General features: G+C 39.7%; 1 protein-coding gene across 7 annotated transcripts in view; it reads left to right on the forward strand.

Annotated features, from left to right (window-relative positions):
• c4h8orf34 (chromosome 4 C8orf34 homolog) overlaps positions 1–17585 on the forward strand; it is a 218012-nt gene that overhangs the window by 61460 nt on the left and 138967 nt on the right. For all 7 annotated transcript variants that reach the window (XR_013547187.1, XM_078398121.1, XM_078398120.1 and 4 more), the window contains exons 5-7: positions 932–960; positions 8808–8965; positions 13683–13849. Coding sequence is in view for 6 of the 7 variants with exons in the window: in XM_078398121.1 (XP_078254247.1) it covers positions 932–960; positions 8808–8965; positions 13683–13849 (354 nt within the window). In the remaining variant the exon portion in view is untranslated. The remainder of the gene's footprint in view (positions 1–931; positions 961–8807; positions 8966–13682; positions 13850–17585) is intronic.

Below are 17585 nucleotides of genomic sequence, written 5' to 3' on the forward strand. Positions count from 1 at the left end.
CATCCTCCCCACATCCTCCCCACATCCATCCCATCCAAGCCTGTTGTTTCAAGATTCCGGAGGTTGATGGGAAGAAGCAAAACCTTTCTCCCATAATTGGACTATTATGTAGTTTTCTCTGGTTCTCTCGTGATTTGGAATTCTGTCTACATATATCTGATGCATGCTTCATGTAGAAATTAACCTGCATAGGAGAATGAACCAAATATGACTTTGTATACAAAGTATCTAGGATAGCAAACCTTGAGGTGAATGAACTCCCCCCTATCACAGCAGAGTTTAAATTACTGAAATCATGTTGAAGGTCAAACAAAGAAAAAAGTGCTTCACTTTATTTAATTTTTAAACTTTATTTAATCTATGAATAATCAATACAAAATTCAAGTCCTTCAGTGATTTAGAGCCTGCATTCGTTCTTTGTTGTAAGACTGAACTCCTTTGGAGCTTTGTATCTGTTCACAGCATAAATCATAGAAAAATGATCGTAGGTGTGGGAGAAGCAGAGAAATGCTGTAGTGTAACATATCAAAGTGTATGCCTATTCTCTGTTTTGAAAAATCTTGCAAAGGTACAGTTATGTTAAATATAATGAACTAATATTGTCTGTCAAAACAGACTTAAAATTGTAATAGCTGGCTGCCAGTTCTGCTTCAAGCATTCTCAAACTTCAAGACTTCAAGATAATTCTTTCTTCCTTGATGAATCCCCAGAAGAATCATTCAATGCTAAATAAGCTACTTTTTTTGGGGAGGTTCTGGAACTAATCAACTTCTGTGCCAGCTTGCAAAAGCAATAACATAAGTGCAAATAACTATGTTAAAACTTATTTAAATGGAATTTTACAGATTGTTGCAAATGCAGTGCAATCCTCTTGTTAAAGGGTAAATCCTAAAAAATTACAAGAATTCTAATTCTCTTTTTTCCTGGCTAGGTATTGGTACTCCGGATGAATTTGACCAGGTAAGTCTTTTTTTCCCCTTGTGTATACATTGTGTGTGTGTGCGTGTGCGCGTGTGCGCGCGTGCGTGCGTGTGTCGCTCTCCTGGGTCAGGCGGGGCTTCATTGTGCTATTCCTCCAGTTTGTGTGAAACCTTATTCTGGCAATGGAGGAGGCCCACGACAAAATGATCAGCACAGTAAAGGATGCCACATTGGGAGCACCGAACACATTAGATGAGATTAGAGGAGTCACATGAACCTCTGTCTCACTTGGGGCTGCTAGGGTACCTGGAATGATGTGAGGGAGGAGGTGTAGGGACAGGTTGAATAAAGCCATGTTTACATGAAATGGTGTTGAAAACAGACAGGAAGATTGCAGTGTGTAAAAACCATGCCTGTTGCTTCCTGTGAAGGCAACATGCCAACTATGTTGACTGTTAATTTAATTTGCACTGTTGAGGTGAAAACATTACCGTTTCATCTGAAGAGCAATATCGTGAGCGAACCACTTCCACTTCTTCAAGGGAGTGGGGGATGAATTATATTGGCAGCAGGAGCTGGCAGGTAATCTTTAATGGAATCTGACCTAGGACACCTTTATAAATGAAGCACTGTGAGCACGAGCTTCAAGATTTTCTGAAACTTCGCTGGAAAAATTCTGTCATGAGAAACTTGAGATCCCTTCAATTAAATTTCTCAAAGGCAGTGGGAGAAGATACTTGTAACAGTGGAAGGGAAGCGTGAAGCACCGAGACTAGGATGCATTGCCATATGTCCAGTGGCCTTGTGCAGGCTAAATGTCATGTTGTGCTCCACTAGTCTTGGTCAATGCGTGGCAGCCTTTCATTCGCCTACCTTTCACTGTCAATCGGGGCCTAAAGCAACATTTGCCTCAATATCATAGCGTTAGCATGGATTCAGGTCTAATAGATGCATCTTATACCTTGCTTACACTATCAACCATTTCTGCTTTGAAGATGGAGATCACTCTATGACTCTATGAAAGAGGCTGAGGGTGATGGTGGAAGATTGGTTTTCAGACTGGTGGTCCGTGACTAGTGGTGTGCCTCAGGTATCAGTGCAGGGCTGTTTGTGGTTTATATCAATGATTTGGATGAGAATGTATAAGGCATGATTAGCAGGTTTTTGCAGATGACACGAAAGAACTGTAGGTGGTATCGTAGACTGCAAAAATGGATGTCAAAAGTTGCCGCAGGATCTTGATCGGTTGAGCAGGTGGGTGGAGGAAAGGTTAATGAATTTAATACAGATAAGTGCGAGGTGTTGCATTTTGGGAAGTCAAAGCAGAGCAGGACTACACAGTGAATGGTAGGGCTCTGGGGAGTGTTGTAGAGCAGAGGTAACTGGGAGTGCAGCTACATAGTTCCTTGAAAGTGGTGTCACAGGTGGATAGGGTGGTCAAGAACACTTTCAGCACATAGACCTTCATTGGTCAGAGTATTGAATATAGAAGTTGGGAGGTTAAGTTAGGGTAATACAAGAAGTTGGAAAGGCCACATTTGGAGTTCAGTTTTGGACACCCTGTAATAGGAATGATGTTGTTATGCTGAAAAGGGTGCAGAGAAGATTTATGATGTTACCAGGACGCGAGGGATTGAGCTATATTGAGAGGTTGAGTATGCTAGGATTTATTTCTTGTTGTGCACAGAGTAAAGATGGATCTGAATAAAAGCTGAATCCTGCCAGTCCTGTTGAGATCCTCTGCTGCTCCCTGGTCCAGGGAACAATTCACCTGGCCTCCTGCGTTCCTTCCACATTGTCTCAGAGTTAATTTAAATTACCGGGACACATATCAGCCTCACCAGTGGACAATCTGCCTTCTGATATTCAGTTACTTAACATGCAGTACCGGAGATGATGATTTTGGTATTCAGCCACTGTAAGTTACCCTCTGCCTTTCAAATGATTTGTGCTGCTTTTTAATATTAACAATCCCATCACATATTCCATCCCCTTCCCCCAATAATTGAGTGTAGTATATGGAGAACAAATAATGCCCAGAGCACATCCTTGGTATAATGAGGAACCATCACATAAAAGGAAGACACCGCTCATTGACTTCATTGGTCAAGCAAAATTACAGTTTGTACACTGTCCGCTTAATACATGTGTTCTATAAAATAACAATACCATTTTATTTCCTTTAGAGCAACATATGTTTTGCACTGTGAGGGACTAATAAAATATTTATTGTTCTGTGATTGCTGCAACTCATGACACTTACACCAGCTCATAGAGAGTTGTTGAGGCCCTTTTTATTTTATAATGAAATCTTATCAATGTGGATTATATGGTTTTTTTCTAAGTAAATTTCAGTCGCTTCTTGCAATTTATGTTTTAAATAGGAAGTTCAATCACGAGAGGCCACATTAAGTAAAGATGCACATGATATTAGAAAATCTGAAATTAGATGAAAATTAAATTAGCCAATGTGTGTCAGGATGATGAAATGTTTGGAGATCAGGAATTACGTGGATATTTGGATATTAGTTCAGGCTCCCATTTGAATGAATTTCCCTACAGAAATTTCCGTACAAATTTCCCGACAGTTTTCCAAATCTATACATTGTGAAATCAAAATGATTAATAGAATGCAATCAATGTAAAACTTGGACAACTTCTGAATATACTACCATAAAAAAATTACTTCATGCTTGTAGGTAGTATTTGAACATATATTAAAATGGCATTGTAGCGACCATAGGGATTGGTCCTGAGAGTCGAACCCTCGGATTGGCCAGCAAGGTCAGGTGGTGGTTTTGGCGCCCAAAACCAGTCAGTGGGAAGAGAACTTCGATGTGAACAGTTTGAGTTAATGGTTGTCTGTAATCTCGTTTGTTATCCTTTGTAATTGAATATTGCTGCCGCAATAAACTTCTTTAACAAAGTACAAGCCTCCAGACTCGCCATAGCATTCAGTTATTTTGAACTGGATAAGTTACAAAGGTTGTTACATTTTATCTCTTAATTGGTTGCTGCTATGTTTTATTGGCAGTAATATTACTTGTCTTTGGAGAATTAATTATAACTTGATAGTTGCTCTGATTTATGGTGTCCTCACTTGCCCCATATGCATCAATGACTAAAATGTGAAAAAATGTTTTCTTTCTGTTCAGGCAAGGAGAAATATTTACAAGATTTTTAATTAGTAAACCTGCCAAATTGCAAGAAATATGAGATTTTTTTTTTCTTCAGATTGTGTCCCCTAATATTTTGGGAATATCAATATTATGGGCAGATAATTTGATTGCTAATATTTTGCAATAGATTTACGTGAATGGCACGGCTCTTGAATTTCCTCCTCCTTTAACACCAATTCATTCTCACATTTTAGTCATTCAATGGGTTTTGGTGAAAAATGTTAATTACTTGCACGATATGTTAATGCAGATAAGTTTTCTAAAACAATGCTACATGCATTTGAAGTAGATCTTTGGTAGACACATTACCAGTTTCTATGTTTCTATTTTCAGAATTTGTGTTTGGGTTTTAATGAACAGGTTGATATGGTGTCTATAGAACTAGGTACTCAACTGCCTTTCCCTCAGATGACCAAAGAGTGTACTGGTGCACTGACAGCAGTGGTGAATATCACACCCTTTGTCAACCTTCACTGTAGAACCCTACCCAAGGAAAAATGTCTCTATAGCTTCTCCTTATAACTCAAGCCACTCAGGTCCAGTAACATCCTTGTGAATCTTCTCTGTAGTTTAGAAATACAGCGTGGAAACAGACCCTTGGGCTCACCGAGTCTGCACCGACCAGTGATCCCCGCACATTAACACTATCCTACCCACACTAGGGACAATTTACAATTATACCAAGCCAACTAACCTATAAACCTGTATGTCTTTGGAACGTGGGAGGAAACCGAAGATCTCGTAGAAAACCCACGTGATCGCGGGGAGAACATACAAACTCCGTACAGACAACACCCATAGTCGGGATCGTACTGGGGTCTCCGGTGCTGCAAAGCAGCAATTCTACCGCTGCCCCACCATGCTGCCCCAGTTGTACTCTTTCCAGTTTAATGACATCCTCTTGCTGGCATCCAGCACTGCATGCAGCACTCCCAAGTGTTGTCTCATCAACGACGTTTACATTTGTATCATGACATCCCAACTCCTATATTCGATGCCCTGAGGATGTGAAGGCAAGTATGCCAAATATCTTCTCCACAGTCTTGTCTATCTGTGTCAGTACTTTGTTCTGTTGCACTTGTGCACTGCATTAAATTCCCCAGTGTTGAAGCACCGTAGAATTGTGATCAGTGGAAAGTTTGGAAAGCTTAAATTGAAATGTTTGGAAAGCTTAAATTGAAAATTGAACACATGTTCAACACATGCACATCGTTACACATCTGATGATAATTGTGACCTTTAGCAAATGATCAATGAAACTTTTTGAAACGTTTTAATGCATAGTCGCTGTAGAGGAGTTGGTGCACACTCCATGCAATGGTTTTATTTGGTTTCTGATTCCTTTTTTCAACAGGAGATCTAAATCCAATTGCTAATTTTATTTTTCTTTATTGCGATAAATTTTGACCTCAAGAATGCCTGCATATTTATTTGAAATATAATTTATAGACTAGCAGTGCAGCGTAGCTATATCTTACCAATCTCTTTGCTAAAGAAGAAGCATTTAATGCCTGTGGGTAGTCTATTTACTATGGTTGGGTTTTAATTTCTACAGTCGGATGATATTTATCGCAGCAGTTAATGTCATTAAAAGCCACTGATAAGGAGTTTTTGTTTCAAAATACTTTTGCATTTAGCAGTTTGGAAACTAAAAATGCTGAAAAGGACATAATCTAAGAGGTAAAAGCCTTTTTGGAATTATTTGTGAGCCGATGGGGGGGGGGGGGGGGGGGGGGGGCAGGGATCCTTCTCACAATTTGGCAGGGAAGGCTATTTCCCTTCCAATGAATAACCACCTATTCTTCACAATCTGTTGTTAGGGTTTAATAAGCCCTTTATTTGATTTTTTATTCTTTCTGTTTAATATCTCCTCTATCCTGACCCAATGACAGCCTCCCTTAACTTTCCATTCACAATTTCTCAGTAATAATCTTGAACTGCTACTTCACTATTTATTAATTATGCCCATCAGAACTTCCCTCCTGCTCAACAGCTCAATATTCTGTACAGAGAGCAATGGAGTAGAAATAAACCCACTCCAACCACCCACTCGCTGGAATCCTGTATTTATCTCGTGTTTTATTTTCCCCAAATCCCACAAGATTTTACCACTCACCTCCCACAAGAGGGCAGTATAAAATGGCTAATTAATCCACCAACCTGCGTGACTTTGGAGGAAACTGGAGCACCCGAAACAAAGCAAGGCGGGGTCAGGAGAACATGCAAGCTCCACACAGACAGCAACTGATGTCAGGATTGAACCCGGGGCTATGGCAGAATGAGACAGTGGCTCTAATAACTAGCCACTGTGCTGTAAACTGTTCTGGGCTTCATGTGAAGTAATCAAGTCAAATGGCTCCATTCACAAAACTACAGAGAAACGTTTGAGAATTGACAAACCTATTTTTGTTGCCTATGAAGATGCTCAAAATGCGTTAAAAGTGAAATGAATGATTAAACAAACTGAAAAAAATATTAATTTGCTAATAATAAATTGAATATAATCAACCAACTTGTGAATATAAACATTACTGCAATTACAAATGATTAAAATGTATCTTATTGTATTCTTGCCTTTTTTTCTCACTGAAGCGAAATGCATTGGTTTGCAATTTTTTCTCTTGGTGCAGGAACTACAAGTAGATTCTCTGGAGTCCAGTAGCAGAGCATTTGGCTCATCTATTAGCAAGTTCAGGACTTCTGTACTAAGCATATGTAAGCCTCCGACCAACAGATTTGGGGACATTAAAGGAAAATGGGTGATTCTTTTCAGATTCTTTTTGAGATCTGAACATTGCTGAAGACTTATTTTAATAGTATATGCAGTGTAATTTTCAATGGTTTATGCTGTACATGTGCTTTATATATTTCTGAGTATGATTGCTTGTTTTATCTTTAGAACAACTCCTCAACAATTTGCCACATTGATAAATCTGCACTTAGGCTGCACGGATTTAATGATTAAATTATGTATATGGTTCAGGTCAGGATAAAATAATAACTACATATATTCTGCAAGGGATTTCTTGTGTGAATTCCTTGTCACATCATGAATATTTTCTCATAAATAAATTATAGTATCTTGGGGAATTCTCTTTGGTTATTGATTCCACTATTATTATGCTCAGTGTGTCCGACGACATTCCACTCATCACAATAAGCAGGGGCTTTGACCAATGGCAGGAATGAGTTTGAACTTTAATTGTTGGCTTAAATTACAAGATGTGTGGTATTAACATGCCTTGCAGATTAGCTTTGATAGAATTCGAATGATATCTTTTTCAAAGCAAATAAATTAAAGAAGCTAGATCTTGATATCAAATGGAGCAGCAATGTGTCTAATTGGATCCCCTTCACTTACAGTTACCTGAGCAAATATCAGTGCATCAGAGGGATATAAAGTATCCAGTTTCATTCAGCCATTTGCTACTTCATAAGTGATAGGAGCTGAATTAGGCCATTCGGCCCATCGTCTACTCCGCAATTCAATCATGTCTGCTCTATCTTTCCCTTTTAACCCCTTTATCCTGCCTTCTCCCCATAACCCCTGGCACCTGCACTAATAAATAATCTATCTCTGCCTTAAAAAGATCCATTGATATTTTGTTATTTGTTAGAAAATTCCAGGACAATAGTTTTAATGTTCCAGGACATCTAAATCCTTTAAACTAGGCCTCAAGGTTGGGGATGAAGTTGGGTGGAGTGTTTGAATGTTTTGGAGGCTGCCACATGCTGGGCTTAGGAGCAGAGTAGCATGCCTAACCTCAAGAATATCTGCAACTCATAGTCAATGCCTGGATAGTTCAAGAGAGTGTCAAGAGTGTTTTATTGTCATATGTACCAAAATGGAACAATTAAATTCTTACTTGCAGCAGCAACAGGTTTGTACATACAGTACTCAACAGATATTAAACAAACAAAAAATGGGAAAGCAGAGAGAGGCAGGACTCCATGTACATGAAGTCATGCATAGACAATAGGCAATAGGTGCAGGATAAGGCCATCCGGCCCTTCGAGCCAGCACCGCCATTCAATGTGATCATGGCTGATCATTCTCAATCAGTACCCCGTTCCTGTCTTCTCCCCATACCCCTTGACTCCGCTATCCTTAAGAGCTCTATCCAGCTCTCTCGTGAATGCATTCAGAGAATTGGCCTCAACTGCCTTCTGAGGCAGAGAATTCCACAGATTCACAACTCTCTGACTGAAAAAGTTTTTCCTCATCTCAGTTCTAAATGGCCTACCCCTTATTCTTAAACTGTGGCCCCTTGTTCTGGACTCCCCCAACATTGGGAACATGTTTCCTGCCTCTAACGTGTCCAACCCCTTAATAATCTTATACGTTTCAATAAGATCTCCTCTCATCCTTCTAAATTCCAGTGTATACAAACCTAGTCGCTCCAGTCTTTCAACATATGATAGTCCCGTCATTCCGGGAATTAACATAGTAAACCTACGCTGCACTCCCTCAATAGCAAGAATATCTTTCCTCAAACCATCTTCTATTGCTGAGGCACAGAGATGAATCCTAAGGACATTTACAAATCCAGAGACGGAAGTGAAATTGTTCTAATGAGGAGTTTGCTGCTTCCAGATATTTATTATATTGGCATTGGCAACAACATATTTAACCAGGTTCTGTCTGTTTTTAAAGCTGACTACATTTCTGTACAATGACCGTGGATTTATTTTGTGTTTTTGTTTAAGGATCAGCGGGCTTACAATTCGTCCCTTGTTAGACCCCGAGTGGTTGGAGAGTGGGTTGGTCGTGAGGAAACTGATGCCGATCCGTTGGCTGCAGAGATGCTACAGCCTCCAGTTCCCAGAGTTAAGGATGAAACTGAAGAGGCCCACAGCCCTGGAAGGTAAACACCAGCAAAGTATGAGCAAGAGTGTCAGTACTTGATATTTCCTCTTGCTCGCATTCTTGTTAAATCTATAAACTGCCAAAATTACATTATTCTCGTGGCAATAACCATCATGAATGTCATTAGCATCACAATTTAAATAGTTAACTAATTATCTCTTAGATAGAATACAATATTCTTGCTAAAGTTTACCCTAGGCAAATACTTTAAAGTGCAAAGAGCACTTTATGCCCTTGGAAGGAAGTGTATGTTGACTACTCCATACTTCTATGTTATCCCGATGCTTAGCTTGTTCCATTGACTGATGTTGGTCAGCTTGTGCCATAACTTGCCATGTATTATGTATTGAAATGGTTCCAGACTGTGCCATGTGATTCATCTGAAATTTTCCCACAGTTCAAAATTGATTTCTGTTTTTAAATCTATTCATGGTGTAAATGTGTTTGGAATATGTTGGTTGGGTCATACTTGGGTCATAATCATTAGTGAGATGATGTGAAATGTTCATTGTACAACTGATTGATCTTTGTATTAAATTTACACAACAAAATTTGAATCCTTTCCCATGGGTTTGTTCTCCCCAGACCTGACTTTTCCAGCGCTATCCTTTGGAGAGGAAAGGATCCAAAGAATAGATTTTACTTGGATTCTAATGTCCAGAAACAAGATTACCCCAAACTCGGCTGTTCATGTATGAATGAATGATATTTTATTGTATCAGCTTGCACTAAGTTCAGTTCATCCATTACATTGATCCTTACAGGCCAATACCAACTCCCAATTAAACAATGTCTTTATTTTAATATTTTCATCCTTATTTTCACATAAGTGAGAAACTGTGTTTCTCCGAGTCTGGAATATTGTGTACACCAAATTTGATCTCTTCACCATTGTTCAATGTTCTAGGACCTTAAGTTCTGGAAATCCCTGCCAGAACTCTGTTTCATTACCTTCCCTTTTTCCTATAACATACAGCTTAAAATCTGTTTCTCTAATAGTGATTTTGATCGTTTCATCTTCTGTCTTCTTGACTTGATGTCACTTTTTCATGCTTGGTGGCTCTCCTGTGAAGTATTTTTCCATTTAAAAGCACTGTAAAAATTGAACTTGTTTCTATTAAAATATTGTTACGGCAATCTCAACCGTTTTATTTTACTTACATTTGGTGCTCCTTTGATTTTAATGCAGAAAATCAGGTGGATTTGGGTTGCGCATTATACAAAAATGTTAAGAGCTTAAAGGTTTTGTGACCTGACCGAAACTGCCCATGTTAATGTGAATGTGTGACAGTGACTCTTGCTGCTGTACAGCTCAGGGAGGCATGCCGGACCTTGACCATGGCTTTTGCCTGCATAGAGGCTCCAAACTCTCCCAGTTGACTGTGCCTGAACCCCTCGGTCAGTGGATCATCAACTTCCTGACAGACAGGAAGCAGCATGTGAGGCTGGGGAAGCATATCTCGGACCTGCAGACCCTCAGCATAGGAGCACCGCAAGGCTGCATACTCTCCCCTCTCCTTTACTCTCCCTACACCAACGACTGCACCTGCACAGACTCCTCTGTCAAGCTTCTCATGTTTGCAGATGACAAAATTCTGATTGGACTGATCCAGGATGGGGAGGAATCTGCCTACTGACAGGAAGTGACACAGCTAGCATCCTGGTGCCATCGTTCCTGGAGTTCAATGATCTTAAGGCAGTGGAATTGATTGTAGACTTTAGGAGAGCTCTCCCTCCCCTCCCCTCACACCATCAACAACACCACAGTCACATCTGTGGAGTCATTTAAGTTCTTTGGAACCATCATCTTCAGGGACCTTAAATGGGAGGCCACCATCGACTCCACAGTCAAAAAGGCCCAACAAAGGATGTACTTCCTGCGGTAGCTGAGAAAACACAATCTGTCACAGGCAATGATGGTCCAGTTTTATACTGCCATCATAGAGTCTGTCCTCACCTTCTCCATCATGGTCTGGTTTGGCTCAGCCACCAAGCATGACATCTGGAGGCCGCAGCGCATCATTCGATCAGCTGAGAAGGTAGTTAGCTGCAATGAACTGTACAATGCAAGGGCCAGGAAGCGAGCGGGTAAGATCATCTCTGACCCCTCTCACCCTGGCCTCAAACTCTTTGAAGCACTTCCCTCTGGAAGGCGACTCCGAACTGTCAAAGCCGCCACAGCCAGACATAAAAACAGCTTTTTTTTCCACGAGCAGTAGCTCTACTCAACAGCCAAAAGTCTAGCCTCCTTTTGCTCTGGTATTTTATTTCTTTCTTCACATTGTTTAAATTATAATGTTTTACTTTTAATTGTCTACTACATATCTTGTTGTTACTTGCGAGCAAAGCACCAAGGCAAATTCCTTTCATGTATACGTATTTGGGTAATAAAATGTATTCAATAAAATATCCTCTCCATGACCACACGGGTTTGCAAAGGTTTTCTGGTTTTCTCCCACATCACAGGGCCCTGCTGGTAGGTTAATAGGTAAATTATTCTTTCATGAAGGTTGGTGGCAAGAGAATCAAACAGGAATTGTGAAAGAGAAAGAGTTTCACAGGGAAATGAGAAGAGGGGGAATGGGACTGATGGGATTACTTTGCCCGGAGCAGGCATAGACTCATGGGCCAAATGTGGATGCTGAATAGGGATAACTTCTGGTAGCATTTTCTTCCACCTGGTTCTCATGTGTTTTTGCAACTCAAAGATCTGCAACTTTCGTGTTACAGCTTTTCATACTGTTTTTCTTCTGATACTGCTGTCGTCTATAGAGCTCTAGGGGCTAGTGGAATCAAGGGATATGGGGAGAAGGCAGGCACGGGCTATTGATTGTGGACGATCAGCCATGATCACAATGAATGGCGGTGCTGGCTCAAAGGGCCGAATGGCCTCCTCCTGCATTTATTTTCTATGTTTCTGTTAAAAATACAGCGCAGCTCTACATAGAAAAAGCACTTCTTTTCATCACACGGTATATATTGGAAGATGTTTGAATTGCCTTTCGAGAGCTGTGAAACTACCAGGATGGGTTCTGCAATGTCATGGAGCAACCTTTTAAACAGCAGGAAAAGCAACAACTAGCGTAACAGACTAGTTTTATTGAGACTGTTCCATGACAATAGTTGTGTAGAATTTTGTGCTCCAGTTTATATTGGTAATGGGTTGTGTGAATAATGACACTATGAGCTGCACACAGATGCATTAACATGGATCATGCACAAAAGTGCCTGGTCTAATTTTGGATTGCTATAGTTTACTTTGGAAATCATCACCAGCCCAGTCTACTTATACTCGCTGGAATTTAGAAGACTGAGGGGGGATCTTATAGAAACATATAAAATTCTTAAGGGGTTGGAGAGGCTAGATGCGGGAAGATTGTTCCCGATGTTGGGGAAGTCCAGAACCAGGGGTCACAGCTTAAGGATAAGGGGGAAGTCTTTTAGGACCGAGATGAGAAAACATTTCTTCACACAGAGAGTGGTGAGTCTGTGCAATTCTCTGCCACAGAAGGTAGTTGAGGCCAGTTCATTGGCTATATTTAAGAGGGAGTTAGATGTGGCCCTTGTGGCTAAAGAGATCAGGGGGTATGGAGAGAAGGCAGGTACAGGTTACTGAGCTGGATGATCAGCCATGATCATATTGAATGGCAGTGCAGGCTCGAAGGGCCGAATGGCCTACTCCTGCACCTATTTTCTATGTTTCTACTCCAGACACAATCAAGTTGTGTGCAGTTAGTGACTAAAAAAAATAGTGACTAAACAAGGAGTGTTTGGTTTGTTTCTTAACCATTAAATTTTTGGTGGGGTGTGGGTGGGTTATAATTTAAACAGCCAAATCTACAGGCCAATTCCCCCCCCCCAACTTAACATCACATGCTTCCCTAAATCGAGTTTTACTGTACCTTAATTGGTACACGTGACAATAAAATAACTTTGAACCTTACCCCCACATCCCCCCCCCCGCACTCCCGTCCTCCCTTCAGGTATATGTTGGAATGTCATAGCAGTTGCATAAAAGGGCCGCTTACCAACCAAAAGCATTTATGTATCTTTCATTCATTTGTTCTATATCTTTTTATATTACCGTCTATTTCTCTCTATTCCCTTTCCCCTGACTCACAGTCTGAAGAAGGGTCTCGACCCGAAATGTCACCTAATCCTTTCCTCCAGAGATGCTGTCTAACCCGCTGAGTTACTCCAGCTTTTTGTGTCTATCTTCGGTTTAAACAAGCATCTGTAGTTCCTTCCTACACTGTATCTTTAAAGATAAGAATTGGGCAGTCAGGCATAGATTGAATGGTTGGATGGAAATAGAATGGCCTAAGCTCTTGTTCGATATCTTTGCATTCAAATCTCTAGAACTTTGAAGTCTTTATCGCAAAATGTTAAATTTCCTGCTTTAAAAACATGTCGACATGACAAGAAACTCTCTTCAGCAAGTTGTTACAAAGAGGCTTTTGCCACCTTCATCAATCTAATTTATCAGCTAGTAATAGATAGCTAATTTTTTGCTGAATAGATTAAAAAAGGTAACATATTTGCTCTTCAATTCAAATGCTGAGACCATGTTAATAGTATAAAATAGTGACGTTTACTGTGCTTTCATCACCAATAGGCATTTTTTTTTGTGGTTTCATTTTGCAGTTAATTTGGATCACATGTTGCAAGCATTTAACATTTAAAACTGACACATTATTTCTAAAATGGTCTTGCAGCACAAAATTGGAGCAGAAGAGTAAAGGCTTGAGACAACAGCAGCAACAGCACAAGAAGCTTTTAGCTGCAATGCTGTCCCAGGATTCATTTGACTCTGTGCACAGTGCAACACCATCAGTGGCTGAAGAGGACATTGAGGATGAGGATGATGCCATGGAATTACTGGGTAAGACATTTGGTGCTTTCTTATTATCGCACAATCCAGGGCACCTTTCACATGTGTTAAAATGCACAGACAACTGTAGGTAAGCATAACTCAGATCCACAGGTTCTACATTACTACTGTTTTACAAGAGACTATCTTTAAACACACCATGACTGTATAGCAAATTTTAATTTTGATCGTTATATCGTAAAATTATATTGTGAGTCATTAAAAAAATGAATGTACTGCAAGTAAATTGGCAGTCTTAAAGTCATATCACTGTGTAGAAATGTGAAGTACATGTTAACAATTTGGATGGAAGTAATTTATCAGAACACTTGCAGGAAATCAGTAGAGACCCTTTTTAAAAGCAGAAATGGGAAAGCAGGTCGATTTGACAAATGCAGCTGTTCTAATTGTACATTGCCAGCATTTGTGATTCATGTGCATGTCTCATATTTAACTTTTTTTCCAAAGCATGCAATGTGAAAAATTTAAATGTAGCTTGCTGTATATTTAATTGCATGTGAATCGCAGTGTGAAAGGCACTTAGGCTAATAATAGGCATTCTGTGATTTTGGGTTAATAGCTAGTCAGCATTTAAAGGGAGACCCACTTCAATATGAGATTTGGGTCGTTTGATTTAGTTTTGTGCTAGAAGTTGTTTTAAGTGTGGTTTTGTGTGCTGGTTCTTTGATATTGAAAGTAAGAATCTAGCTGGGAATACTTGTGGTTATTGCAATTATAATTTTAAAATTTGCATACCCTTCTTTGTGTTATTTGAAGTTGATGAAAAATGGGAAATAAAGAGATCATATTGTATGAAAGGCAAGATGCCAACAATACTAATATAGATGACCAGGTATTTTATAGATGGAGATGACCTAGATGTGAAAGTTGCAATAAAACTACATTGCAGGGGCATACTGACAGATTTGTCCAGAAAATAGCCTCTTGATATTTTTAAGCATTTGGTGCTTCCAAGTTGCCACAAGGAGATTACATTTATCTGTAGTCTCTGGATGCTATTTTTTTTACAAAGGAAAAGACGTTCATCATTCGACCTTGTGAGAAATACTGCATTGAAACAAGTTTTTGCAAAGTCCAAAAGAATGTGATATCCTAATACTGAATGTGTAAATGTTTGGTACTAAGTTTCTTTGAGCCTTTGTTATCTGAGGCTACCTTTACTCACTGAAGATAGACTCAACATGCTAGAGTACCTTGGTGGGCCAGGCAGCATCTCTGTAGAAAAGGAATAGGTGACGTGTTGGGTTGGAACCCTTCTTCAGACTCAACATTTTGGGTCAGAACCTGTCTGACGAAGGGTTCCTACTCGAAAAGTCACCTATTCCTCTCCTCCAGAGATGTTGCCTGACCCACTGAGTTACTCCAGCATTTTGTGTCTATCTTCGGTATAAACCAGCATCTGTGGTTCCTTCTTACACCTTTACTCATTATTCATCTGATTTGTAGCCTTGGTACATGACCTGTTCATGATGCAAATTATTAAAAGTGGACAATAGTTTGTGCAGAATTGAATCTAAATTGCACCAAGCCCCACAAAGCCTAGCTGGCTCATCAACATGCATCCCAAATTAAGTGAAGTCAGACAAGTAAGTACTTGTAGAATGGGAGACATTTCACTGAAGAGTTGATATGCATTTGTTGTGAATGGAATATCAAGATAATTTGTATCCAACAATCCATCATAATTCAGTTTATCTTTACCTGAGCTTTTATTGTGATGTATCAATTTCTGAATACCATTCTGCTTCCAATGAGGATATCCCAGAGATCTGCATTTCTGTTAAAAGACAGAGGAATGGTTCCAAGATCACACCAGCTTCATTATGTATTATTCTTTGATTAGCTTATTGTTTAATTATTCTACAACTCCATGCTCTAATATAGTTTTTACTTCAGAAGAGCTGTTAAGGCATCATTGCATCTGTGTGTGTTTGAGCATGATACAGTTTACCTTAGAAAGAGAGTAGAAAGGCCCTAGTTGAAGGAAAATATAGTATTTTAAGGAACAGAAAAGCAATTTCAACTGAGTGAATTAGAGTCAAAGGATGAGCTAAATTGTCACTGTATAAACGTGCTACTGCCATCTCAGACTTTACTTGAGGCATTTGTAATTATGCTTATTTCTTCATATGCTGCAGGTTGAACAAAAGAAAATCTAATATGTCAAACTGAGGCCACATTTCTCCTAAGTACCGTCTATATCTCTCATTCCCCCCTTTTCCCTGACTCTCAGTCTGAAGAAGGGTCTCAACCCGATACATCACCCATTCTTTTTCTCCAGAGATGCTGACTGACCCACTGAGTTACTCCAGCCTTTTGTGTCTGTCCCTTATCTGATTTCATCTCAGTATAGATCCTAAAAATAAAAAAAAACAATTATATAAATTAAGTTAAGAAAAATTGAAGTGCAATGTCTTTAATATATTTTAGATAAATTATGTTTAAAATGGCAAATATGTTGTTTTAGGTTGTAATTCCTGTAGCAATATAAGAATTAACCTTCTCTTGTTCTCAAATAACTCTTGGATGCGAGGTCCTAAATTTGAAGTTTAATATGCCAGCATTTATACTGTGTAAAAATTCATAAAACGGTTATGGTGGTATACGTTGTAGTTAAAGAGTCACTCAGATATTGGAGTCATAAATGTAACAAATTATTGTTCAATCGGTCATGGTGTAAGCTTTCGTGCAGGTGAAATAGAGTGGATGAATCTCCCTGAGAATCAAAACACATTGAGTTTTCTACCTGTTGTATACAATGATAATGCATGACAAACAATTGACAGCCTACCATGTGTGTATGAAGGAACTGCAGATGCTGGTTTAAACCGAAGATAGACACAAAAAGCTGGAGTAACTCAGCGAGACAGGCGGCATCTTTGGAGAGAAGGAATAGTTGACCTTTTGGGTCGAGACTCTTCTTCAGACTGAAGAGGGGTCTCGACCTGAAACGTCACCCATTCCTTCTCTCCAGAGATGCTAAGCTGCCTCTGCCGCTGAGTTACTCCAGCTTTTTGAGCCCATCATATGCGATCATTTTTTGGGAGGCTTAATGTTAGGTAATATTCAGGCATCTCCTTTGGCCCCTTGGCGTATTCCGAAATGGATAGCCCTCCTTTGCTATCCATCATTCATACTTCTTTTGCCTGGTCCATTTATACCTAGTCTGTTTCTCACCAAGGATTGTTCTCATCCATATAATACATTCTATGCTTTGAGGTCTTGCCGTGTTATTCTCCCTTATCCTGATTACATTGCTGTGTTGTGGTCTGGAGCTCTGAAGAGCCTCTCAAGGTAGGAATGCAATCTTGTTTACATTTCCTTTGTCTTTTCTTTCTTGATCTTCCTCTTCATTGGCCCATATATTTCAGAATATCTCATGGCCATGTCTCATTCGTTCTGCTTCGTAGGTAGTTGAGGCCAGTTCATTGGCTATATTTAAGAGGGAGTTAGATGTGGCCCTTGTGGCTAAAGGGATCAGGGGGTATGGAGAGAAGGCAGGTACAGGTTATTGAGCTGGATGATCAGCCATGATCATATTGAATGGCGGTGCAGGCTCGAAGGGCCGAATGGCCTTCTCCTGCACCTATTTTCTATGTTTCTATGTTTCTATGCTTCAATATTGATCACATGTTGAAAAACTAGGGATAGTTTCCAGTGCACTTGTCTCAAGTGGCTAATATGCACATAAACATATCATGGTTTATTTTAAGAGATAATTATCTCG

The sequence above is a fragment of the Rhinoraja longicauda genome, chromosome 4, assembly GCF_053455715.1.
Source record: "Rhinoraja longicauda isolate Sanriku21f chromosome 4, sRhiLon1.1, whole genome shotgun sequence".
Taxonomy (NCBI): Eukaryota; Metazoa; Chordata; class Chondrichthyes; order Rajiformes; family Arhynchobatidae; genus Rhinoraja; species Rhinoraja longicauda.